Here is a 27827-nt window from a genome sequence, read left to right on the forward strand (position 1 = left end):
CTATCTTATCTTTCAATGCCAAACATTCTTCGGTCGTGTGGGCGGAGTTACAATGGTATTGACATTACTTGCTCATGTCGGCATTTAGAAGCGTAAGAACTTTTGTGGAGTCGGGATTAGGTCGGTATTTAAAGCCTCTTACACAATCTGACTCCTATCTACATTTAGCAGAGTGTAGTGGAGAATTTGGGCAGTCGATATACTCCTTGTCCTCTCTTTCTACTTGGCCTTCTCGAGTCTGCTCTCGGATTGGACCTGATTTAAAAATTAGTGGAGCTCTTGAAGCTGTATGAACTTTGACCTCTCCTACTTAACCCATCCGGGTCGGTAGTTGGCTTTTTACATAGACTACCTAAGAACGACCTTAGTTTGAATGTTGTCATGGAGCGCAACCTCTAGGTTGAGGTTGATATCAGAGTTACTTTTTTTAACCTTTCCATGAATAGGCTCAACGACTTGATCTTCTCTCGTTGGATATTAACAAGGGGTGATTGATATCATGTGATGCGGTCGATTTGTTGCAAACCGTGTTCCTAATTTTCCGACTAAGGTCTTCAAGTTGTTAATAGAGCATGGTGGAAGATGAGTAAACCAACTCAACCCTTGTCCTTTCAATTATGTTGGTAAACACACAGTAGAGCATTGTGTCCTCCGATGTAAAGTGGCTCATTTGGGTCACAAACATCAACATGCTCGTGAGGGTCACTCGTCCATCATATTGACAAATGCTTAATCCCTTCCAATTGGGAGGGAGTTTGACACTTATTATTTTGTCGAAAAAAGGGTGTCGCCAAGTAACCCCCTTCCCCCCAATGTTAGTGAGATATTTGTCGATGTGTGAAGATGTGACTTCGCTTCCAACATATAGGTTAGTGTAACTAGGGGTGTTCGGGGATGTTGTTATGTTTTTAATCATCAGTTTTCGATATTCATTTTCTTGAGACTCCAAGGGGTGCATCCCTTCCATTTTTCTTTTAATTTCCTTATTTTCTCTTCTAAAGGCATGAATTTCTTCGGTATTCCTCCATTTTATTTTGGCCATCTCCATTTGAAGAGCTAGAATAAGAGCCATGTGTTTGGTTCCAACTACTCTTGAACCTATAATCCTTTAATCATTACTTGTGTTTCTTGTAAATACGACTAAATTATGTCGCTCCTTCTCAACTCCACAACAAACACCAATTATTCTTGTATAGATAGAGAACGAGTCATCTTTATCTAGTTGGTTTGAACTTGTGAGTTGTTTCTAAGATTTTGGTCGAGATAAAGAAGATACCTACAAAAGTAATCAATATTTAGTAATTTAAGTAATTTTGACATAAAAAAACAATTTCATCCAGTGTGACATTCACCAAACGAAAGTATTAAACAATCACAACTTTTTAAATTAATATTATTTTAGTCTAACGAACTAATTAAAGTTTATTAATTAGTTTTTAACCGTTGTTATCTTGTTTAGGGTTTAGCCTAAGTGCAATCTCAGCGGCCATCTCGACCATGTAGAGTACAATTCTAAATACTTCTCCTAAGAATTACGTAACATTATTATCAACCAGTAATTTTCTCAACAAACCATCCTTAACTCACTCTCAAGAATTGCGTAGCATCTTAGTCCCATGCAGATTTATTTATAAAGTTGGTTCAAAATGAAGAGCAATTTTGGTACGGTGAGTTAAATAACTCCCTTGAGCAAGAAATCCTTGGGAAGAATTAGAAAGACCGTCTGGTGAGTTTCTGAAGCGCATCAACTAATTCTGAACAAGTAACCACTGTGTACAGTATAGGTTCCTCAACGACAGGTCAAAAATCCAGGAAGCAGACAGCATAAGTTTCCTTATAATATTATAACATCAAATTTCCTACATTCTGTCCAAATTTTACAATCAACATTCTAGGACCGTTCAGCACCTCCTAGAGATTTACTCAAGCTCTATGCGTTTTGAATACTCTTGACTGGTTGCACACACTTCACTGTATCTGTTTCTTCAATAGCGTCAAGTTGGGCTAGTATAAATTTCAGTTCCAGCTTTTCACCGAGGAACGGATGAGGGACGAGGCTTCCCCTTTGTGGAATTCAAATGCTGGGTGACAAATATAACCCCCATCACGACTATGAGGCAACCAACCAGCATGCTGAAGAAGAGAGCACCTGGTTGCCTGGTCTGAACAAAGCCGTACACTCCATTAGAGGTGACAAGAATAAGGTCAGTGAGCCCATCATTTGAGAAGTCCTCACAGATCAAAACGTGTGTTGGTGAACCAGGTAGTTCAATTGTAGCTAGTACACTTCCTCCTGGTGATATTATCACGGCTTCCTGTTCCCCAGCTGCAAGGATCACTTCCTGATTATCATGCAACCGCAAAGTAAGAGGCTTTAGTGTGGGAATCACCAGACCACCTTCCATCATTCCTGACGGGGATGGTAGATTTGACCATGTAACACCAGTTGATTGTTGCCACTGCCAAACAGCATCATGACCATGCAAGCCAGGGGAGTATGATGTAATCTGCAAGAAACAATTTTTTCCAGGTCACCGATATCAGTGTCAATAAAATTGCAAGTTTATCTTAGAATCTATTCAAGCACTACAAAAAGCTTCTCCCGCATTTCGAAAGATCTTTATTTCAAATGGTCACATGAAATTTAATCCAAAAATTCCATGTTTCAAAAGATTCAGTAAACGTTTCTTTTAGAGAAATAACTCCCAATTATGATATATCTCAAAAAACCACAGTATAAAATATTTGTGACCGGAAAACTTGGAAATATCAAAGAAATACTATTGGTGCTCAACAAACAATTGAAAAAATGCTGTACCTCTCCACGATTTGTCAAGAAGATAACATCGCCATGGCTTCCCTTCCTATGCCTATGACCATCACTTCGAGGAATTAGAATAGGCGTTGCTACCTCTAAAGAGGCACTCTCTGAACCTTGACTGTAGCTTCTATAAAGTTCTCCATGTTGGAATAAGTTAAAATGGGTATAATGACAAATGGATACGTTAAAGAGTTGTTCTCGTACTGGTACACCAGATGTTGCAACAGCCCAACAAGGACGTAGCACATCCATAGACCCACTGGCTACAGTCTGCTCAGCACCATTTCCTCCAACAGCCTTATAGGATGAATATTCCAGAAGTCAGACAGAAGAACATTCTCTGTTTGCTATCATGCTAAATTAATACGGTCTAGCTCGATTTTTTAATTAAAATGGGTTAAGAAACATGAACCTGCACATGGTCTAGAACTCCATCACCATTAATATCAGCATGTAGACCACCTTCCTGAAGATGAAGCTGAAATAAACAAATTTGGCATTACATTAGACATGAAAATGCTTACGAATTATATGACGGAGCTAAATAGAATTTTGGCCGAATAGCACAAGGTATATCTTTTGAGTAAGAAACCAATGTGCTCCAAGAGCTGAAAGTAGTATCAGAAGATTGAGCTTTACAAATACTTGCAGCCTTTAATGGCGTCAATAGTTTTTTTAGGTAAAATTGTCTTCTACGCTAATCAAGAAATGCATGGTAAAGCAATAAGTTCAAGTTGACTAAAGGATTTTATGTTTACCTTGCATATTGTTCGACCAGATGCCAGATGAAGAGCTTCTATGCCCTCCTTCTGATGAGCCACAACAACATTAGGAACCCACCAAACCTGAGTGTAGTTGGTTATGGTGGGAACATAGGGAAGGTGCTGCAATCGAAGAGAGAAACATCATGATTGCAAATTCTTTACTCTTTTCTATCAAAAAGTTAATTTTCTCAGTGCCATAACATGTCAATTTTATTTCTTAGAAAACCAATCTCATGTTAGGAAATAACATGAAAACTAAAATAATATGACGCAAAGAAATTACTTCAACATAGCAAACCCCTAATCAAGAATATCTAATTTAGACATGCTATGTTTCACAACAGTAGTGATCTACGACTATTCTTACTTTGCACCTAAATAGCTTAGAACCAATAGATGATGCAAATGAATACCAACTCAAGTTTAAATCATAAAATAAAAATTGGATGTGCAATAGAAGTAAACAGGGTGTTTCTATTACTGGATGAATTTTAAGTTGTCAAATAATAGTCATATAAAAAACTAACTATCATTATGTCAATACAATTGAATGAATTCCAATACAAATAATCAAATATAACCAGCTTTTTTAGCAATTACATGGCATGGTTAGTATATAACCTTCTTAGATTTTGCTGAACCAGCATAATTTGCTGCTTTTCCAATTATGTTTGAAATTTTTTTGGTTGTGTCCTTTCCTGGAGGATGGTTTTCCTCAGGCTTGTGAAAAGGGTAACTCATCGACTTTCCAGGTGTTCTCTTCAATGTTTTTCTCTTGTGCCGTCTGAAGTGGGCAAGTTTCAACAAAGTATCTTCTCTCCTAGCCTGATAAACACATTCATATATTGTAAAGTATGAACGGTATTTGAGATTAAGATTTGGTATAAAAGGCTAATAAAGGATGTCAAATATAAGGTACCCAGCGATGAGGCATAACTCCCAAGATTGATTCTCTGAATTCCCTGCATTCAAACTACAATCTCACATGTCACATGAAGCAAATTTTAGGGAAATATCTATAATTAAAAAACAAAGATTTCTCAATTACATAATTTAAACAAAAATACTCCACCATATGCATGTTTCAGTGTTTCCACACATAATGGAGGAATTGATGACGGGAGTTCTTCTGGAAAGCTCATACAAGCAAGCAAATATTTGTTTTAATGGTTGACCATTGTAAGAGAAAAGGTGGATAGCATGAATATATGAAAGGAGCATAGTTTCCGTTCTTTAGGAAGTTAGGAATATGTTGACAATAAGCACGGAAACACTTTTAAACAATTATGTTTGAATTGCTTAGCTTATTGCAATGGAATCGAATGGAGTGGGAAGGGTTGGTATTACTTATCCTTTGTTTGGAACTTACTTTGACTTTAGGGGATTAACGAGAAAAAGAAAGGAATGAACAAGTTATTGCTTTGGATTACTTACAACATTTAAACTAAACTAAAAGGGCATAGTAGTAAAATCAACAACTACATTTTTTAGATTTTGTAAATGTAACTGAAGAAGAAAAACAGTGATTTCATTGCTTCCCCTCAAATCTCACTGGGTGACTGCTGAAAGGTTATAAATAACAATAGTTTTGTGTACCTTTATTACATTTCACTAATCCAGCATACCCATAGACTTATGATTTAGTTGAATAGCTAAAATGTAAGTACCTCTCCAGGTTGACGGGTATTCAGAGCATGAACATCAAGCTTGTAGTTATGCTGTGGAAGTAATTGCGATGCGTCTGAAGAATGCACTTCAATGTTCTAAATGAACAGAAAATACCAGCAATTAGAGTAAAGGATAACACTACACAAGAGCTTTCAACAAAATAGATGTTAGGTAAGTGAACACTAAGTTGCTTTATCCATGTAGCCCAGGTTTGGTTGTAGTTATAGTTAAATGGCAGGTTAGCATCAATCACACAATTCAATCAGACTTAACCCTGAAATCGGTTCACTTGGTTGTAAAACATCTAATATCTGGTGTCAAAAGCCGACAAGACTAACTTTGATGCTTGTTGGGAGGTGGTTCCATTTCTTTCATGGGTATCTTTTGGGAAAAATATATAATGTGCACCAGTGGATTAAAATGCTAGTGCATATGCTAACAGCATACCTTTAGCATCCTTCTTCAATGCTATAGTTTATTGGCAAGGGAATACAGCTCAATATGCTCTGTATTTTTTTTACTTAATCATTAGTTTTCTTCAGTTTTCATGTTTCCTTGCTACACCTATATAAACTTCGAAAGATAAAACAAACGGGGAGAGAATAGAGAAGATGCACTTACTAAACTTAAAAGATAAAAAAGTCTATCCTTCAAACAAAAATAACAAAAGGAACAAAATGCATTCTTATATAATGAAATTTTAGTTCAAATTTAGAAAGATGACAACACCCAAACAATAGAACATACTGAAGACCAAAGAATAAAGCACGGCACCTCATTTTTTCTGCTCCATCGTTCAGCACCAGATCGACCAGCAAATGCATAAAATGCAAAGTGGCGTAAATCCACAGTTCCAGAGTTTTCAGAAGCCTACCCAAGGCAAGGATCATAACAAAAAGTCAAACTTCCACCACACAAGAATAAGAAAAGAACTAACATCTGATACATTTTTCAGAATAAAAGAGAAATTTAAAGAAAACCTTCTCCAAGTCCCTATGGAAAAGTTTGTTTCAGTTTTCCTTATTTTTTTCTATAAGAACATATAAAGAAGTTTATACAAACATACACTTAAAACTGTCTCCTATTTATTTAGGTGCCTGATTATGAAGGTCTAGAATCTTATGCAACTACCTGCAAAATGCAGAGTTTATTGGCTTAATTATATCGACTTAGCGAAATTTTAAGGACTACAACTACATACAGTGTTTTTTGTAGGTATACTTTAGTATGCTACAGGGTGGTAAACAAAACAGGCACAAAATATAGCATCCACTAGCAAACAGACTATACCTCCTTTTCAGTGGTACTTCTTCGTTGATGCTCCGAAAATCTGGCTCCCATTCCCATTTCTTCAAAAGGATCCATAAAAATCTAAAATTATAAAACAGTCAACATAGCTAGATTGAAACAATTGATTACAAAATTAACGGAAAAAGGACCCTGTTACCAATTTGAGCAAAGAAACAAGTTTAGATTAGAAGATAATACTGAATAGTAATAATTCTGAACATACCTCAGAGATGCATGAACCAAAAACATTACAATTATAAGAATCAAATAACAAATAGAAGTTTCTGAAATTCAAGAAGTAATGCAAAATATATATTACTAACATACTTCATCAAACAAAGATGCAGAGGAACTTTCACATTTGCCCTTGCAGAATGTAAAAGAATACGAGATGACCACAACGTTGTGTCACTCATAAGCTGTTCATGGTCTCTACTTTTTAAAAAGGATGATAAACACCATCAAGGATATATGGAAATTTTTGCTATTAGAACACAGAAAGGGGCCTGGTAGGAAAATATAGTAATGAACCAGGAAACAATGAGCAAAGTGACACGTACATGTGGCTGCATTTCCATCCTGCCACCAACAATTATCAATCCAGTATCTCCATGCTTCAGAGTATAATTGCTTATAGAGATAGAAACTTCCCTATGGTGAGCATTATGTGGAAAATCCTCCTATAACAACCACTAGAGGAATTAGTAAAACCCAACATAGAGTAATAAATAACGATATAACAGCACAGCTAAAACATTGTACCTGTAGATTATTTTCCCACAACTTTTGGAGGTTGGAATCAAAACACATTACGGACCAACCTGATGTTACTACAACCAAAACCTGTTTCTGCGGCTGCCCAATTTTATACCGGTCAATAATGCCGGTGGCCATAGCAACAGGCCGTCTACCAGACATGACACGTACTTTGTCAGGCAACAGAGACACTTCAGCCAACACACGCGCCTCACTGAACCCTTCATCGACACGCCTAGTATGGGGCTCCAAAACCTGAGAGACCCAGCATAATTACACAACCCAGTTACCAACAGTAGTGGTACCAATCTGAACAAAGCTATTACCCAGAAAAACCAACAATCAAGTATAAACTAGACGTTTCTTGTCCTATGCAAACACATATTGACACTAGAAATGAGAAGATGCCAAAACAAGCATGAAAGATTACAGGTGAACGAAAATTAGAGCAATAAAGAAGTGGAAACATTCCAAAATCGAAGCTACCTGAATTTTGGCGTCGTTAGTAGCTACAAGAACTTCCTTCTTACCGTCTCCATTGAGATCAGCAACCAGGGGCGGAGGAAGACGATCGGCCTCGTATTTGATTGGATACTCATCGGTCAGGTGCATCCATGCTTCTTTGAACGAAATACCACCATCTTGCTAAACAGCGATCAATGAAAGATACATAAACGTGAAATTGGATCGAGGCATAATGAATGACCAAATTAGGGTTTTAGAGTGAGAGAAAGTTGGATAACAGGGGAAGAGTAAAAGGGCACCTGAAGAGTGAAGAAAATAGCAAAAGCGGAGAGCATAAGAATGGCCAAATCCCGCTTCCTCATGGCTTAGGTGCGCAATTCAGCTAATCTCTCCTCTTCCTTTCTTTTCCTCTTCCTCTCCTAAACATTCAACATGCCTCCACCTCTTCACTTCTACACTATACCACTTAGGTCTTCTATGGCTGAAAAAAACCAAGTCAAAATTATTTTTATTTCATTCTCTTTCAGAAGCATGGTGGTTTTCATCTTTATATGTCCTAAAATTTTGATAAAATTATTTCATCTGTTTATAATAATATAATTTTAATAACTTTTAACTTATTTTAATAAATTATTTTTAATACTTTTTAAATAATTTACTCAAATAAAATTTATATTTGACCATATTATCTATTAAATAATAATAGAAAATTTCAGTGTCCATACCTTAATTGTAACCACTGTACATTTATACAATTTTGCATTATTATCTTAATGTCACTTGATTATTATTTATTTTTGTATTAAGCATCGGTGGCTATTTTAAATTATAATAAAAAACAAATTTTGAATAAATAATATTAGTTTAATGAGTGTATAATACTATCTTTTTCATCCTAAAAAAATTATAAACAATAAAAGTTTCAAACTTTATTGTACATAAATATCTATTATTTACACTATCAATATATAACCTTTTCTTTTAAAGCAATATACCCTACTAAAAAGTATTGATTGATTAGAAAAATGTTATAAATTATATTGTAAATGTATCATTTCTATAGGAACTATCATAGAAGTATGTCAAATAATATTTTCATTTAAAAATATAATTTATTATTAAAAATTTATAATTAAAATTTTGAAGAAGAAACAATTGTGTTGGAGTTATTTTCTCTTAAAAAAAATATCATTTTCATGTGTTCAATTAATTAATTTAAAATTGTTGATGTTTCATATTTAATCAAAAATCATTCATGAAACATTGTCTGTAATTATTTTGACTTTGAATAATGTCTTCAGGTAGAGAAATCTTCTTATAGGAGACTTAATTATCTGACATAATAACTAATGAATGGAGGATTAAGCTTAATTCAGTTTACCAAGCACTCAAGAGTCTACATTTAGACAAAGGAACACTCATCAACACTTATACAAATGCTACTGGTTCTTATTCCTGTGATTTAGTTTACAAAATCATTTCAACAATGTTGCTATGAAAATGTGAATATTACTCGTTTTAACTATTTTATTCAATTTATTTTATTAGTTTGTTTTTCATTCTTATTACTAAGTCAAAAACACTAAGATGGAGAGTTGGTATTTATTAGAGATGAAATATTTAGGTAGAATAAAATCATAACAAGTTATTAACAATCACATGCAAGCAAGTGATCTGATTCTAGATGTTATTATATATGAAAAAAACAAATGGGACTTATATTTTATTTTTTTATTTTTTGATTGTCCACAAGTTAGATCGATCTATCTTATACACTGATCTCTCTCCTCTCTTACCTGTGTTTTCCTGGTCAAACAGTTCTTACAAAATTGAACTCTCCATACTCCTAATCCTGTTCTGCTTCTCTAGAGCGAAAAGCATTATCACTATCAGCAAACAATACACAAAAGACCAAGAAACATGATGCCCCAACGAGCTAATCTGCACATAGCCTTAACGTTTCTACAACTTTGTTATGCAGGAAATCATATATTTCTGAGAATTGCACTTGATACAGGAGTAAGCAAGCTTATTTTTCCTGTCTATAGAAACATCACTGCCTTGGTTCTTCTGGGTCCACTCGCATATTTTTCAGAGAAGTATGCAGTTTAGCTCTATGGTAAATAGATATATAGGAACCCTTTACCTATTCCCAGTTAAACTATCTAACCTTTTATTTCATTTTTGTATCTGTTTTCTTCTCTGCAAGGAAAGACAGGCCAACAATAACCACTTGTTGTGTGGTACACTTTTTTCTACTTGGACTTGTTGGGTAGGATCCCTTCATGAAGCCATCCATTTATCATAAGATATATATGTTAGGCGTAATTGTTAAACTCCCCCCTTCTGATTCTGGCAGAATAACAATGAAAGAAGGATTCTACCTCTTAGGTTTGGAGAAAACTTCACCTACCTTTGCCGCTGCTATGCAGAATTCTGTTCCAGCCCTCACCTTTCTCATGGCTGCACTACTCAGGCAAGCTACAATCTTTAACCTCTAAAGAAATGTTAACAACACATCTCTAAGATGTTTGTCTAAAATGCAATCTCTTATGGTAAATTGTATTGAAAAGAACAATTTTTTATGAGTCTCACTTCTTATTTGACAAGTTTCTCTCATGATTTTGTAATTTTTGATAAACTTAAACAAGTAGTAGAGCGTATGTTAAAATAGGTATATTAGAAAATGTGTTGTTGACCCTCTTGTGTCAAAAGTCTAGAAAATAGGATACTGACATGACAAAATGGTCAAAATTTATTGAAAATGTTTCACTTCATACACATTGTATATGGATTAAGCTCACGAGTATAACTTATTTGTTCAATTATATATATAAGGGAAGTGCAGATATGAGAGCGTTCACTTCAATAGAATTGATGGTGTGGCTAAGGTCCTTGGTGTCCTTGCTTCTGTTGGTGGAGCTACTATCATTACCCTTTACAAGGGACCTGTTATTTATACTCCACATTTAACATTTCATCATGAACAATACTTGTCTATGTTGAGGGATACCCCAGAAAAGAATTGGAACTTGGGTGGCATCTATCTCTTCGGTCACTCCTTATGTTGGTCTGGTTGGATAGTGATGCAAGCATTCGTTCTGAACAAATACTCAGCCCCGCTCACAGTTTCTGCATTTACATGCTTCTTTGGTGTTGTGCAGTTTTTGACAATTGCAGCCTTTTTTGAGAAGGATTCCAAAGCCTGGCAGTTCAATTCAAGTGGAGAGATCTACAGTGTTTTGTTCTCGGTTTGTAAATTAAACTGGTTTCTCTGTTTACATTTTCATCAGCATGTTTGTTCACTTGGTGTTTCTACCTACACAAAAACTGATTTCTTTTTCATCTTGGCTAATGGTGGAAGTTAAAGTTCAAAGACAAAGCACCACTGTAGCAAGCTTAATTTGGATTTTCTTTTAACTTAATCAAGGATCATAATTGGTGACCTTGACATCAAGAAACTTCATTTAGTTGTTAGTGTTTATGGTGTGAGTTTGTTTTTATGTTAAAGGGAAGTGAAATATGACAACTGAGATGACAAAATAGGTTGGTTTGTATCAGGGACTGGTGACTTCAGGCCTGGCATCAGCAATACAGATATGGACCATTGGCAAAGGAGGGCCAGTGCTTGCTTCAATTTATCTACCTTTACAAACATTACTAGTAGCTGTGATGGCATCTATTATTTTCGGTGAAGAATTCTTCTTGGGAGGGTAGGTTTTGATAGTTCAAATAACTTTAATTTCATTGTTTTCTTAAACTTATTTCTAAAGCTAAATATGTCATCTGCTAGCTAAAGCCTCTAAAGTTTGAGTTGGACTATCATGGAATCAAACCAATTAGATAAGTTAAGTAAAGTAGATGTATTGAATCATAAGATTCGAATGGTAAATTACAAAATTATGTTAACTGTGGCTTGTACTACATAAAATTTTATTATTTTCTATTTTGAGGTGCAGGATTATTGGAGCATGCTTAATCATATTCGGTTTGTATCTTGTTGTATGGGGGAGAAGTCAAGAATCCAAGACAATCAAAGAGGTCATAGTCCCCATTGAGGCCAAGAATCACAGGGAAGAAAAAAGTGATGCTTTTTCCCTTAACCAACCATTGATTACTGCAGAAAGCTCTTAGAAGTAATGGGACAAGAAATTAATATGATTATAAAAATGTAAATGTCACTTGTGGTATGACCTAGTGGCACAACATTTCTTTGTTGTGGTGGGTTATTAGTTGTTTTGTTACTACTTTTGGCAACATGTGATATTGATGATAGGCATATATAGGGGAATTTGAATCCCTAAACATTTAGGTGACATTCCATTTCATTCTAAAAAAAAAATTACACTTATATTTTCTTTTGTGACTTTGCTCAATTGCTCACAATATATCTATGTTTTTAGGTTTATTCCAATTATTCATAATAAGCAGATAAAAAAATACATCAAATTAGAATAATGACATCGAGAATTTTTGTAACGTTGAAATTTTTTTTCACCTTTTCAACTTTAGAAATAAAAACCCACAGGACATAGTCCAGAAAATGTCTTCATTATGAAAGTAGGATTACAATATTTGTTTCTCTCACTATGTGAGAATAACACTCAATCTCACCTAACAAGAATAGAATACAACATCTCTCTAACATTTCATTGGATATCAACTCTCTATATTGCTCTTCTCACTTGTTTTCTTTTTTCTTCCTTACAAGTTCCATTTATATAGAGAATGGGAGAAAGATTTATCACATAAAGGAGATGGTGAATAATTAAAGCTTATCACATTTTCAAGAAAGAATTATAATTCCAAAACTTGTGAAATGACAATCAGAAAATATATTCAATGGACCAGTTATCAAGATTTATCGATCATTGTGCCCACTAAATTAAGAAGGGATTTCCAATATTATTTTTAGAGAAATTTGTAGTTAATATTTTTTAAATAATTAAGAGACTGATGAAATATATTTTACGGATACTTATAATAAAAAAAGTTGTTAAAATGAATTTTACATGTGTTTTATTTACACAACAAAAACAAACAGACAAATCAAACATGGATTAGGAGTTAACTAGTGTAATTTAGGGATTAGGAGTTAATCACAAACCAAACATGGAGTAGTTTCAATAAGATCACTTCAATCACTTCCACAAAGTTCTTCTACGTGCTCTCAAATTCAAAGCCATTGAAGGGTTCAATTAAATTGATACACTTTATTTCCAAATTTTTTTTTTCACATCCCGAATTTATTTCATAGTTTTATCTATTCCTTTTAACTCAAAACCACTAAGATTTCTCAGTTTGCCCCATATAAATAATACTGGGACAATTTGTTGATTAGAAAACGCAATTAAATTTAAAATTAAGATTAGACGGTAGAAGAGTGTGTGAATAATATTTGTTTCACACTCTAACAAATAGGTGATGAAAAAGTAGAGTTACGAAGATAATTAATTATACACATTGCGTTTACTAGGCTCTGAAATTGTGCGCAGTTGCACAGTGTGCGGGCAGAGTAGCGATCCTTCTTTGTCTGCTGTAAAAGGTGATTGGATCGGATCCCTTTCACTTTTTTATTTTCTATGTTATGTGTTGACTATAATTCAAGCGTATGCTAGTCTAGGGTTTCTTCTGCTTTGTAATTTCATCATGAATCGCGCATATTCCAGTTTAGGAATCATTGTCCCATCAATTCATTTCGCGAAACCGTACCTAAATCTCGAATTTTGAAACCCAAATCTGTCTAAGGAACGATGTAGTTGTCTGGTTGTTATTGGTCAAACTAGATTTAATGCTCTGCTTCATGGTTGTTCTTGAAACCAGAAATTGAGAACCTTAAAAGACATGTAACATTTGAATTCCATCGCTGCTTTACTTGAATCTTGGAATTGAAATATTAGACACTACACCTGCTTCTTAGTGATGTTTTGGTTTTAGGTTCAAATTATATATATATATATATATATATATATATATATATATATATATATATAGTATGCGCCTTTGTTTATAAACATGTTTGATGTTATGACTTTCAGTTATGTAATTGCTTGTTGTGTATTGGGAAGTCCGTGATATAGTTCTACCGACTTTTGCAATGGGAGCAGAGTTGGATATTGAGCAACAGCAGCAGATGATGGAAGGAAGTTATTCGCAAACTACGCAAATTGATCCGAAAAGGGCTCGATTTCCATACTCCGTTGTGTGGTCACCACTTCCTGTGATCTCGTGGTTCATTCCTTGCATCGGGCACATTGGCATCTGCAGAGAGGATGGAGTAATATTGGATTTTGCGGGGCCTAATTTTGTGTGTGTGGATCATTTTACATTTGGAGCTGCCACTCGCTATTTTCAGGTTCCCAAAGAAAAGGTATATGCTATTGTTTAGTCTTTCTTTATGTGAAGAGAACATAGACAAGTTTGCTTCCCCTTAGTAAACAAATTGTCCTAAACTAAAGCTGGGACAAATCAAGAAGCGGAAGTAGGACTATATCATGAGACTCTTATTTCTTTGTCTAACCACTTTGACTCTAACTTCCTTTTGGGGTTTTATTTCTCCATAACGCTGTGATATACACTAAATGGAAGCTGTAAAAAGTTATATTTTGCAGGAACTTGATTCTAGCTTGTTGGTTTTCTGTTCTTCTATTGCTTCTCAAGTGTTTTTAAAAAAAATTGTTGGCAGTGTTGCATACCTCTGGGCCAGTCTGCATACAATGGTGTGGAACACAACACGGAAGGAGAAAATAGGGGAGATTTAAGGACTTGGGATGATGCACTAAGGAAAAGCACTCAAGAATTCCAACACCGATCTTACAATCTCTTTACCTGCAACTGCCACTCGTTTGTTGTCAATAATTTAAACAGGTTGGATTTCTTGTCTGGTGGATGGAATGTGGTGAACCTTGCAATTTTCATTTTATTCAATGGACGTTGGGTCAGCAAAGCATCTATGCTTCGATCCATCTTACCATTTGTGGTTGTATTTTTTCTTGGAGTCATATTCGGGGGCTTCACTTTCTTAAAGTTTTGGTTCTTTTTCACTTCCATTCTTATTGGCTGGTTCCTGCTTGGTACGTATTGTTTCAAGAATCTGATTCAATTGTAGTATCCGGTTCTGTGGCTCTACTTCGTTTACAACTGTAATACGCTATATTTTTTTATGAAACATGGCTAATTAATCATATACTCTGTGTTCAGATAAATTTTATTGTCGGCTTGTTGCTTCAGTAGGACTTGTTTTCTTGTGTGTATGATTTTGTTTTAAATAAAGTGACTTGCAGCATCCTGTCCCATGTCTTTTTGGTGCCAAGACATTGTGTGCTACGTCTCTGTTACAGATTGAGGTTGGTATAAATGGATTTCGATTGGTGTTGGTCACAAACTGCCTTTTACGTTTGGAAATAGGAAGGGTGCTGCCATCCTCTTCAATGAGTTTTGAATTGGACTTTGAATTTTGTTTTAAAATAATTAAATCATTGTGAATTTCACGAACATGAAAAAGCTCAGTACAAAAGTTTGCCGCATAAAAAAGACACACTTCACCATTTTTTGCAGGTATACAAGACCAGTAGCATGTTCACCCTTGATGCCAGCACCTACGGAGCTTTTTCTTATTGCTTCCATTTACACTTTTTTTTTAAATCACAATGTCAGTAGCAAAAACATTTTCTGTGTGCTGTGTGAAATAGAACTTTGCTATTTTAGTTTTTTTAAGTGGAATCCTTTTAAAGCAATGTGTAGTGAATAAGGAGAGACGAATTTTTGCATACAATTGTTCATGACCCAACTCTTGAAAAAAGATAACTGTTCTGGTAACGAGAAATATCCATGCGTCAAAATCAAATAGTGAAGAATTCAGAAAAGGGTGGCCAAAAATAAAAAGAATCAAATTATTCTCTTTTTAAACGCGTCCATTTTTCGTACAACTTGTGCATTATGCATGGCCATTTCTTAGAAAAAAATACAATAATTTTGGGAGATTGATATTGATTTTTGGGTATCAAGTAAACTTGGCCATAAATTATGATATGCTTAGTAGCATTGACTATATGTTTGATTAACCAATGGATACAGTATCAGTTTATTTATTGAGTTTATACTTTGAATTATTTTATTATACATTTGAAGATAGAAATGGTTCAATTGCATATAAGTTGAGAGTGTTCCAGTCTGCTATCATTCAAAAACGTTCTGTCCATTTTCCATTTTGTTGTTCTCTGCACGATCTACTATATGTCTTCATTCTAAGACTTAAAGAAAAGAATTAAAAAAAATCCAATCAAATCTACACTGCTAATTGGGATAAATCATATGATTTTTCCTTTGAAAATTGATATATTCAATCCAAAAACACATAAAGAAAAAGATACATGACTTCAGGATTGAAAAATGTATTATGTTTATTTTCTGAAGTCTTTCCAGATTTCTACTCTGTCCTCTAATTGTAGCTTTCTATAGTCTATACTATCTAATTAAATTGATTTACTTATTTATTTAGCAAACTAAGATTAAAAATTATTGCAATATCTCAATGTTATATGTTTATTAATATTATTTTTAACTATTTTATATAATATTTTTTAAACCAAATTTTAAATGAGTTCAATTTTTATTAAATGCATAAAAATTGGATCTTATGTTTACAAAATTTATGACCATTTAAGGTAGAAACGATGCATTTATTTATTTTTTTCATTTTGATTAAAATCCACAAAAAATATTTAGGAAAATATATAAAATTCGGATAAGATATGCCTATTTAAGGTAAAAACACCTACTTTTATTTATTTTTTATTAATTAAATAATACAAAAGGCCAAAATGATAGAGAAAATAAAACGCTTTAATTTTGTTATTCACCCAGATAAATCTAAAAAAATGCACGCGTGTTCCAAAGCAAAATATTGGGTTAAAAAAAACTTTCATATACATACGTATACGTGTATATATATATACCCATTTATTTTTAATACAAAGTATATTAACACATTTTTATTGTTAATATTATTACTTTAAAAAACAAAAGTTACAACTTGAAAAAATACTTGTAATAAAAAATAAGTGAATGTGCACAAACAAATATTTACAAAAAAAATCACTTTTTAAGATTTTTTTTATAAACTGTAATTATAATAATAATTTTTCTATAATATACTCAACGTGCAGCATCTAACGTAATATTAAGTTAAGAGATTTGAAAAAAATTACAACAAAATAAAAAATAAGCAAATTACATGATATAGTTATAGAACAAGCACGACTCAATTAATTGTTTATTTGGAAAATATTTTGTGACAAAAGAATTCAAAATTTCAAGAAGCTGTGCACTTAATTCGAAATCCAAACCGTGAAGGATGAATTTTTTTTTGTATCTGAGAAACGGAAAGCACCAATAAAATTAATTGGGCAATTTAATTTTTATTTCGTATGCACAGAAAAAACATAGTCGGTGGCAAAGTGGTAAATAATGAGAAAAGCGAACCCATTTTGGCGAGAGTGGATACCCATGCGCCTTGCTTATTTAAAGTTGTGACACAGCAGCGGCTATGTCTTTGTATTTTATTTGATATTCATATTGAAATTTGTAACCGTCGAAGGTTTCTTTCTGAGAAAATAAGGATTGAGAGAATGGCCGGCGCATCAGAAGAGGGACAAGTCATTGCCTGCCACACCGTTGAGGCATGGACCGAACAACTCCAAAAGGGCAATGATTCCAAGAAACTCGTATGTATCAATCAACTCATTAATCTTTTGCCAAAAAAAATAAAAATCAACTCATTAATCTTAATTACTTTTAATATATGCATGGATCCATCGATCTCAATTTTTGCTATGATTCTTAATTTGTTTTGTTTTTGTTGTCATCTTCACATCATGCATTGGACTCTATAGCTTACGTCTCATATATGGCTTTATTAATAAATTGTTTGAAGCGTCATCCTTGGATTTGATCTGAGCTTAACTTTGCTGTTATTTTATTGTTGTTATATTTTGATTCGGCCTTCATTGGTTTTGAAACTCGACTAAAAGAGTATTCTGGAAAAAAGTTCTGTTTTTTATTGCTTTGGGGAGAATATATATGTTTCTCTGAATCCAATGAGGACGAAAGAAACTGTGGAGGACTCTACTGATTTTATTTTTAATCATCAATTCTATATTAGTTTATTAATACATGCCCTTGTTAATCTTAGGTTTTTCATTGACTGTGTGAAATTGCACTTTTCTTACACTCTGTGTGTGCAGGATTATATAATGATTTGTTTTTACTGTTTTTGCACACTATACTCATGAGAATTATAACTTTTTTTGTAAACATGTGAGTTTGGATTTTAAAATTGATTTTGAATTAAATTAATTGGGTTTTCTGGATCTTGAGTGCTATGTATATCAGATTTACCAAAAAAGTCTTGTGGTAATCAAATTGAATCGTGTACCATTTATGTTAACCTTGCATTGTAAACACTACTAATCAAACGCTATGGATTAATTTGTTATCAACGGCTTGATATTATTAAGCTTTGAAATCAGTCTTCCTCACTTTGTCTTTTTGCAAGATCTGTGAGATATAAGAATTGTGGGGGAATTCCATTTATGTAAGAGTTACGATTTTTTCACAACCATAAGGTGATGAGATGTGTGGAGAAGAAAATAAGAAAGAGAGGAAACGTGGTGAGAGATGTTAAAAGAAGAAATGAAATGGCGACAAAACCTTAATAGTGAATATGAAAATACACTGAAATAAAATATTTCATGTTATATTAACTAATAAAATGTGAGAAACAAAATTCAATTTGAGAAGTTTTGATTTGTTCTGCCGTGGCGGTAGCAGATGACCAGCAATTGAAATTGTTGTCAGGATTTGAAAGAGTAATGAACTGTTCGGTTGTTGTTTTTCTGTTTATGAAGTAATCTGCAACAGTGCAATTAAGCAGCATGTATGTAATTTCTGCAGTAAACATGTTAATTACAGACTTGATATATACATATAAACATTATATCTAACTTTCATTCTTTATTTGGTTATTGAAATTTGTTAGTGTATATTATCTGTTAAAATAATTATTTCGTTATCATCTGATTCTTCTTGGATAGTCTATTTCAACAGGGTATGGTTCGCCTATACCCTTATATTTTAACATAATCATGCATTGCAAACTTCAATCTGCAGTACCCTACAAGCAGTTCTAATCATTTACATATGTAGCTATCATTATCATATAACTAATGACAGAACCTGTAAAAAGTTTCATAGATTCTCTAATTGGAATTGAAAATTTTCACCTTAACAGGTCCAAAATATGTGAGTTTTATCTTATAAAAATGTGTGATATTGTAGTTATATTTCACTGGTAATCATGCTATTACATTTGTAATTATGTCAGATTGTTGTGGATTTTACTGCTTCTTGGTGTGGACCATGCCGTTTCATTTCTCCATTCTTGGCTGAGCTGGCTAAGAAGTTTACAAATGTCGTATTTCTGAAGGTGGATGTAGACGAATTGAAGGTAAAAATAAAATAATCACACAGTTATGTTTATTCGTTTAGAGAATAATGATAAATAATTTGTTGATTGCAGAGTGTTGCTGAAGATTTTGCTGTTGAGGCAATGCCAACTTTTGTGTTTGTGAAAGAGGGAACTCTTCTGGGCAAAGTGGTGGGAGCAAAGAAGGAAGAATTGCAGCAGACAATAGAGAAACATGTGGCTGCATCTAGTGCTTAATCTTTTCTCATCTCAGTAGTTTACTTTGGTTCCAAGACATTTATGCTTTGGTCTTTATATTTTACAACCTTGTACTAGACTTTATTTTGGTATTTTTGCTATTGCACAATGTACCTTTTTACTCTGTCATCTATTTCTGAATAGCAACTGGTGCTTTGTTTCAGTCTTAAATAATAGTGGATGGTGTTATATCATGAATCATGATTACACAGGCTCTCCTGATTTTACATTGGCAATTCTATTGACTGAGATATATTTTTATTTAAAACTTAACATGATTCAATTATAATTGAGTTTGAGAAGAATAAATTATTAAAAAGTTATTTTCAACAAATTTAAAATAAGTATTTTCAATGTTTATTAATTTTTACATAAATTCTTAAATATTATAAGAATCTCATCTATTTTCGTATCAACATCTTTTACACTAATTAAGTATCATTAGATGGTGACAGTCCACCCACCCAATATAAACAACTAAGATGTGAAAAATCCAGTAGTAATGATGAGTCTAAGTTATGTGACGTAGAAATGTGATGATATATAAATAAGTTAATTATGATTAAGAGTGAGAATCAATAAAAATCTATATTATTATAGTAAACAAGATAATACAATACTAGAGGACTTAATATTTTAGAGGAAAATGAAAAATTTGATCCACTCATGAAATTGATTTGGAGTTATAAAAAGACGAAAACAATTTCATGATAAATGTGAAAACCCCAATTGTAGCATTGACGAGTTACCTTTTTATTCAATAAAAAAAGGTAAACTAAATATCTTATATATTTTTAATATTATGGTTTACTAGTTTCATAAACAATTTTTTTTATCGTATTCTATTTATTTAATTCATTATACTTCCCTCTAGATCATCTTTAACTATTATTATATAGTTGTATTGTTATACTACAATAGTTTTTTTATGCATTCACATGTGAAATTCGATTCTTTTATTTTTACTTAAAAAATTAAATAAAATGTTTTTCTAAGAAAAAAAATGTGTAGTTTTAGTTAAAAGTTTACTAAATTATCTATTTTCTCAACATACTCATCATCATCATTTTCTAACAAAATTACAATATTACGCATTCAATAAGTGCACTACATTCTAATTATTATTAATGCAGGGTGGAAAAAAAACTTTGCACAAGTAGAAATGCATAGTGGGATCAACGACTTTACACCAGAGTATGTGCATGGTGGGATCTTCACCATTCCACCATAAGAGAATGTTATGTAAAACCTTGTATTAATTGCATGCAGGAAAGAAGTGTTTTACAAAGAAAAGTAACATGTATAAATAGAGTTGCAGAAAGAAAATAGAGAGCATAAAGAGAAGAAAAAACATAAAACATAAAAGGTAAAACGTAAAACAATTATATTTACAATAGTTTCCCTCACCATGGATATCAAGGATACCAAGCTTGGATATTTTTTCAATTTTTTTGGTTTAGGGGACTTGTTAAATATATCAGCAAGTTGTTGAGCGAAATAAATGGGAAGAAGATGAAACAATTTGGCTTGAAGTTTCTCACGAACAACATGCAAATCGATTTCAATATGTTTCAATAATTTTCTGTTTTCTATTGTGTTCTCTTCATTCGATTTGGTGGAAATAATTATACAGGAACTAAATAAACAAACCAAAAAGTCATTTCTTGTCCTATTTTATATAAGAAATAGAATTAAATGGATGCGTCTTCTTTATCATAAACTCATTATTAAAAAATTAAGCATTGACTCGTTTTAAAATGTATTAATTCATTATTAATCTATTATGAAATATGAGCCAATATGCATATATTCATTAAGTCTATTGACAATAAAATTAAATTTATGACATTATTATTTAAAACCGGCTAACTTGGCATATTATTATTTTGTTTCTTACATGGTTTCTAATATAACAAATATTCTCCCAATAAATAAATAACTTACGTCTCTTTCAATGAATTTTTATAAAAAATATTTTTAGGAAAAATAAAGTTAAAAATTCCATAAATTCAAATTAATAATAGATATATATTAATTCATAAAAAATATTTAATTACTCTCAATTTATACTTTTAATAATTCATATATAAATTAGTTTTAACTTGAGGAGAGGTTTTTTTTTCTCATAAAAATGTTTAAACGCTCGTCCACGTGAGCCCTAATGCACGGCACTTACAAATCTATGTCTGACAGACATTGGTAGATGGTGCAACATAAAGGCAAAAAGAAAGAATAGGACACAAAGTGCAAAGAACAATAAACTATTAGTAAACGTGGTTGAGAGAATGGTTACAGTAGGATCCGCTCCTAACTTAAACCTGATTTGGAGTTTAATTTACCCACAAACTAAAACCAAAAAACTAACATCACACAAACCAAAGTGCCTATGGTTCCCCTGCCTATAGTTAAAACTTTGAAGGCAGGGAACTACTACTTAAAATTCACACACAAGTGTCCAAATTTTGGACTCTTGGTTTAAAACTCTCTCCTATCCAATAATCACTAATTTATACAATTCCGTTGTCACATCACTCCATAAAAATCATAACCCTTGTGCCTTCGGCACCAACACAGAATGTAGTTACTCTCCCCAAAACAACTATGGCACTTAACTTTACCTATACTATTACTGTTCTTGAGTTTTTCTTGTTAAGTCTCTGCAGATTGCACGTAAAATGTGCTTTTAACCATTCATCCCCTCCACTTGGTTGGAGCGCAAACAGCTTCAACTGTTAACCTCTTCAGCACATTTGGACAAGGGTCATGCCCAAAGTTACTGTTTGATACAGTGACCGTGCATCTGGGCTTTCCTATACATTTCTGAGATAAATAACAAAGAACATTAGTTGTGGAATCTATCGCCCATAGAAAAACTTATTACAAAGTTGATGAGTCGGATTAAGAAATGAAGTTGGGGAGTACCTTCTCTAAGATGGAATAGGAAGAAGGAGAATGACAAACTCCTTGCTCATAACTTCCACAGGTCCCCAAAGGAGTTCCAAAGCTTGCAAATTTAATGGAAGAGATGGTTTGGCCAGAACTGCAATGCAAGTGAACTTTGGGGGGATGGAACTCTTCTGATTTCCCATAGCTCTCAATGTGCCAATTCCTAACATTAGACTGGAACTCAGACACATCAGCGCAGACACTGCTCACTGATCTCTTTGCAAGTGAAATCTTTGAAGGATCTCCCCCAAGTTCCTCAAAAACAACTAGCAGATTATGATTTGGCTTCAACCAAGATCGAGGTACATGGTACCTGAAATATTTAGTGCCAAATATAAGGGACTCTGGCCTGACAGAGCCACGCATTACCTACAATGTCGACAAAAAATAATACTTACCACCGCTGGGTTGGTTGGCCACAACCAACCTGGCACTTTGGAGGTCTGAAGGTGCCTGCATAGCTGCAACCCTTGCAATCACCAGCAGCTAGAGCAGTCCAGTATCTTCCAATGCTCAGTCCATTAATCCATATTTGACCTTTACCCATACCCTCCATGTCCAATGCCAACGGCTCATCTCCATCTGGAGCATCAAAATAAGTCTGCAAATATACCAATAAATTTTATCATTTTCTATGGCCAAGAATTGGTTTCCACGAACCTTAAGCACATTTCTGTTTATTTTTACCTTGTGCCATGTCAGTGGTTGATTTTTGTCTGAAACTAATGCCGACTGCATCCACTCTACAGAAGTGATACCATTTGGAGATGCAAGATTCATGGCCTCTCCTTTCAGCCCAACCTGTTTAAAAAGTGGGCATGTCTTGATAAAAAAAAAATCCTTTGTAACCAAGACAACTCAATAAACTGAAGTAAGACTAACCAACCTGATAATTCCATTTCTGCCAAGATAAATCCCACTTTCCTTGGTCAAGTCCCCGCAGTACAACTGGACCAAGGATTCCTGTGTTCCAAGTCTCAAAATGTCCTCCCACGTTCTATTACAACACATCCGAAAATAATGATTTAATCATTAACACACAAAAGAATAAAGCCTTTATAATCAAAGCTGAGACAACTATAGGAGAACGAGTGGACACGGTGACAACTCGCTCGATTAAAAGAAGGTTAGAAGATCTTTCATAAGAAAACTCAAGGAGAAACCATACAAAATAAACAAAAGTAAACCTTAAACGTTTTTTCTGAAATATTAGCTTTTGACATTGGATTGCATCGATCGATACTTGGATGTTGTAGGATTTTTTCTGGAAAGTAAAGGTGGAAAAAAAGAGACTTACAGGAAGTCCAACAGCAACACTGAGCAGAGCTATTCTGTTTGTTCCAGCACGGAGGTTTACTGGGCCAATATATCTGAATCTCCTATCCTCCCGTGTTCCAAAGGCAGAACCTGTTTTCAATCATATTTATCATGCCTCCTTTGATTTGACTATTAACATGGAAAGAAGATCTAGTTAAGAAGGAAGCAGACTACACACCTGAAAGTTGACCATTGATAAAAACATGCACGGCATGGCCCGTGGATTGAACAACGAGAGAGGGTAGTTCGCCTCCTCGGAGAAAAGATTCCGATGAACCTATATCAACACTAGAAAAATAGACATGAAATAATTAGTAGGGTAAAAATGGTTTCTAAACATTTAGTAGCAGGATCCTATGAGAGATTCCATTAAATGTCAAAGTCATCCCATAATGTCAATTCCGTACTAAGTATCTACAAAATTAACCATTTTTTTTTAATTGCCAATGCAAGTAACCTGCTAATTGAAAAATGAACATAGAGAATTGTTAAGCAAGAGGACTACATACTGGTCACAATGTCAATATGTGGTGGGTGGAATTAAAACACAAGATTGGCAAAGTGGCTTAATTAAGAAGCAAGCCTAATCAAATTTAGAAAATCAAGCTTACCTAGTTATATACCAAAGATAATCACTTGTATCCCGTGTTACATTTAGCTGTTCCAGGAGACCAGAAGCAGTGATTGCAATTGCAGAGCTGTCATCAAGAGAAGAAACGTCTTCATCAAATCTCTCCCATGATAACATATGAGTATTTGTCGGCAGCATTTGCATCTGAGATGTTTGTACTCCAACCTAACAGAGGAGAAGATGAATTTAGTGGCTTTATACAATTTAAAATTGTTGAATACCATTGATGACGATATTGAAGGGGAATAAATTGTGTGCTAGGAAGCATAACGGTGACCCCAGAGTACCAAAGGAATATGATTTTAAATCCCAGACTTTTGTTACATACTTTGGCTGTATTGAAAACAGCATTTCTGCAATCAGGAAGGATGCTGATGGACCACGGAGGTAAGTTATAGTGCATATTGTTGAACATCACTCTAACAGAAGATTTTGTATCATAGTTTGAGAGGAATGCGGCACAGTCTCCAGATTTTGTTGAGTATACATAAGCCTGGGAAAAAGAGAATATTCACTAGGGTCGGTAAAGGAAGCTGTGGCACAGTGAAGAGAGAGAGAGAGAGAGAGAGAGAGAGAGAGAGAGAGAGTATGTTAAACCTGTTGATAGTTCCCCAATGAAGTAACAGCTGGGTCAGTTGAAATTAAAGCCGGCTCACACATCTTCATAGCCTTATGAAGATCCTTCAGATGACCATACTTGGGTTGCCTAATCAAACCTATCATTTTTGTTTAACAAATGTATTCAGTAAAATAATCAGTAATATAGTATGGGGGTAATGTTGGAACTACGAATGAATGCAGTTAGAGAGTGATACTTCAGACCAGTGAACAAGTGTTTCGGACGTAAAATTGTTGATATAGATGTAATTGAAGCAGCTAAATAAAAAGGCAGCCATAGCCAGCAGTTACATAAATTACAAAAGTTTCAGTTCTCACCATATTCATCCAGTGGAGCATCATAATCATAACTTGTAGTGATGAAAGGGCCTCCAGCTGTTCGGCCAAAATTGGTTCCCCCATGATACTACACGAGCAAAGGAAAGTTACCAGAGTAAATGCTGTTGTCCCATCTTCATTATCAATTTCTAAATTGAGTTAGTGGATAAGAAAACCAACCATGTAGTAGTTTACAAAAGATCCTCCTTTCTGTATGAATCGGGCAACTGCAAATGCCAAATCCTGAACAGGTCTTTCATGAATTGAACCTCCAAATTCAGAAAACCTTCATATTTGAGAGTAAAAATTATACAAGCTCGTTTCTTTAATTCCAAACTTAGAGAGTAACAATAAAAATGATTACCAGCCACTCCAAGCCTCAGTCCAAATTGAAGGCTTATAGGGTTTATTAGGAGTAAAATAATCACAGTAAAAGCCATTGCATGTGTTTATCTGCCATTAAAAGGAAACAAACAGATATATGAATCACATTCCTGAACATGCAAGGTTCTTGAATAGAAAAGGTTGGGGCTACAAAGCGTTGGATGCTCATTTTTTATATAATAATAATAGCAACAATAATAATAACAACAACAATAGAATCAATAGAATCAAAGTACAAAAATGTGTTGATGGTACATTTTGACCTCAGCATGTTATACTACCGTACATAACTTTCAAGAAGAAGGAGGAATGAGAATGCTCACCACAGGATCTGGTGCGTCATCTTCCTTGCACATCACCCAGGGGACCCCCGTTCCCGTTTCAATAGCCATTTTTGCAGCCCAGTTCACATAATTTTGGCCAGCAGGTCCAAGTAATTTACTCTGTGCCCCATACTCATTCTCAATCTGAAATAGCATAATGTACATATTTCACTATTATTATAGCCACTTGGTCAGATCTAAACTGAAAAGTCTACAGCCAGTAGTGGCTGAAGATAAATACACAAAAAGCAAGTAAGGAATGGAGGCTAAACAACACCTGAGAGAGTATGATAGGGCCACCCTGAGATTCATAGAGACGTTCACTCTTCATCATTCCCACAATCTTCTCGGTGAACCCTTGCATTGCCCTCTGCAACGCCGTTCACGGGTCATCAACAAAACCATTTCAGTTGAAAGAAATTCCATACTTTCCTTTAGTTAGTTAAAGTAATGAAAATCGATTTTGGTGTGTGTACATGCGGGCGCACGCGCTAGAGAGACTTACCTTGAAAGGTTCATTGTCTGTTCTAAAGCTGATGCCCGGAACATACTTGAGCCAAACAGGAAATCCTCTGCACATTACGAGAGAAAATCATTAAAGGTATCGAACACGCCCCCACAAGGCCAAAACCTCGGGTTAGAAACAAACAACACAAAAGGGTGTGAAATTTTTTTCAAGGTACCCGAAGTTCCATTCTGCACAGACATAAGGTCCAATGCGAAGATGAGCATATAGCCCCGCTTTCTGTATTGTCTTCACGAACCTCACCAGATCGTACCTTCCTTCAAAGTTGAACTGAAACAAATTGCGTTAATAGAGAACAGAGATAATAAACCTCAATTGCAACAAGAAAAAAAAAATTAAAGAACTGAAAGAGTGTTAGTGAAATACATTGCCAGGAGAAGGCTCGTGAACATTCCAAAAGACGTAGGTTTCAATGACGTCTAGACCTCCTTCTTTAGCCTTGTAAATCAGATCTTCCCACATCTACACAGGAAAAAAAAAACAGTAAACAAGGCAAAGTTTGTTTGGCCAAACAAGAAAACAAAATTATAGGAAATGGAAGAAGAAAACTACATCTGGGGTACTTCTGGGGTAATGTATAGAGCCAGAAAAAAGGAGTCTCCTTTGGCCATTGATGAGAATGGCCTTTCTGTCGTAGGTAACAGTACAGTGAACCCACTCCAGCTGAACACCCAACCACAACGCCAAACAAAACAATGCAAACTGCATTTTGGAAACTGAGGTGGTTTCCATGCTTTCCCCACCACTGACGAAGACAATGGAGAAAGGAGAATGCTAAGAGAGAGAGAGAAGAAAGAAAAGGTGGAGTGGGTGTGTTGGTTTGAGTGTATGGTTTTGGTATCCAAGGAGAAAGAGAAAGAGAGAGAGAGTAGTGAGGTTAATAAACTCACTCTGCCCAGTGTTAAGTGCTGAGTATACCATTTTATACAAGACGTAACACAAAACAGCTTTTTTTCACAGACTCATTCGTAGCCACAGGTGTCAAGGACACCGCTGCGAGCGTGGTTCCGTGCGACCAACCAATGCTCGAAAGTAATAATAATAATTATGTAATAATAATGTACCTATCCGTATGTCTATTCTCTATGCCAAACAACCATAACACAGAGAATGTGATCTAAATAAATACCGCTACGGCAACAACTCTGTAATTAAATGCACGAAATATTCAATATTTACAGTTTATTTTAAATTAAACCACTCAACTAAATAAATGTAAGAAATTACCTTTATTATCCAACAAGACTGATTGTAGTAATCTTATTTTCAGTTGATAAG

At 34.2% G+C, this 27827-nt stretch overlaps 5 protein-coding genes across 7 annotated transcripts; 3 read left to right on the forward strand and 2 right to left on the reverse strand.

Moving 5' to 3' along the window:
- Positions 1-1818: 1818 nt before the first annotated feature.
- LOC137811503 (FG-GAP repeat-containing protein) lies at positions 1819-8322 on the reverse strand. The gene is made up of 13 exons (XM_068613287.1): positions 8064-8322; positions 7786-7944; positions 7306-7554; positions 7104-7223; positions 6544-6624; positions 6028-6123; positions 5253-5348; positions 4505-4558; positions 4207-4410; positions 3580-3705; positions 3234-3299; positions 2819-3118; positions 1819-2507 (listed from the first exon to the last, which is right to left on the reverse strand). Exons 1-13 carry the CDS (start codon positions 8124-8126, stop codon positions 2031-2033), a joined length of 2091 nt encoding a protein of 696 aa, XP_068469388.1. The 5' UTR covers positions 8127-8322; the 3' UTR covers positions 1819-2030.
- Positions 8323-9482: 1160 nt separating this feature from the next.
- On the forward strand, positions 9483-12130 carry LOC137811504 (protein WALLS ARE THIN 1). Of its 3 annotated transcripts, none has more exons than XM_090298605.1 (6): positions 9483-9863; positions 9979-10036; positions 10124-10240; positions 10613-11015; positions 11326-11477; positions 11724-12130. In XM_090298605.1, exons 3-6 carry the CDS (start codon positions 10131-10133, stop codon positions 11896-11898), a joined length of 840 nt encoding a protein of 279 aa, XP_090154731.1. In that variant the 5' UTR covers positions 9483-9863; positions 9979-10036; positions 10124-10130; the 3' UTR covers positions 11899-12130. The 3 variants fall into 3 exon arrangements, with proteins under 3 accessions (XP_090154731.1, XP_090154732.1, XP_068469389.1); XM_090298606.1 differs by having other exon boundaries at positions 10929-11015; XM_068613288.2 differs by having other exon boundaries at positions 9485-9863; positions 9974-10036.
- A 978-nt stretch (positions 12131-13108) lies between these two features.
- On the forward strand, positions 13109-14969 carry RTH (RTE1-homolog). The gene is made up of 3 exons (XM_068613289.2): positions 13109-13309; positions 13803-14134; positions 14450-14969. The coding sequence occupies exons 2-3, from the start codon at positions 13862-13864 to the stop codon at positions 14870-14872; spliced, it is 696 nt and encodes a 231-aa protein (XP_068469390.1). The 5' UTR covers positions 13109-13309; positions 13803-13861; the 3' UTR covers positions 14873-14969.
- Positions 14970-17220: 2251 nt separating this feature from the next.
- Positions 17221-19722, forward strand: TRX1 (thioredoxin H-type 1). Its single transcript, XM_068613293.2, has 3 exons — positions 17221-17489; positions 19148-19270; positions 19343-19722. The coding sequence occupies exons 1-3, from the start codon at positions 17394-17396 to the stop codon at positions 19484-19486; spliced, it is 363 nt and encodes a 120-aa protein (XP_068469394.1). The 5' UTR covers positions 17221-17393; the 3' UTR covers positions 19487-19722.
- A 2009-nt stretch (positions 19723-21731) lies between these two features.
- Positions 21732-27577, reverse strand: LOC137811507 (beta-galactosidase 3). Its single transcript, XM_068613292.1, has 19 exons — positions 27102-27577; positions 26916-27011; positions 26707-26819; positions 26529-26595; positions 26301-26393; positions 26024-26167; positions 25681-25769; positions 25497-25602; positions 25317-25404; positions 24978-25096; positions 24709-24873; positions 24361-24545; positions 23928-24037; positions 23730-23839; positions 23319-23429; positions 23120-23233; positions 22831-23033; positions 22409-22745; positions 21732-22306 (listed from the first exon to the last, which is right to left on the reverse strand). The coding sequence occupies exons 1-19, from the start codon at positions 27279-27281 to the stop codon at positions 22178-22180; spliced, it is 2559 nt and encodes an 852-aa protein (XP_068469393.1). The 5' UTR covers positions 27282-27577; the 3' UTR covers positions 21732-22177.
- Between the last annotated feature and the right edge of the window lie 250 nt (positions 27578-27827).

Source organism: Phaseolus vulgaris, chromosome 2 (assembly GCF_051622355.1).
Source record: "Phaseolus vulgaris cultivar YP4 chromosome 2, ASM5162235v1, whole genome shotgun sequence".
NCBI classification, from domain to species: domain Eukaryota; kingdom Viridiplantae; phylum Streptophyta; class Magnoliopsida; order Fabales; family Fabaceae; genus Phaseolus; species Phaseolus vulgaris.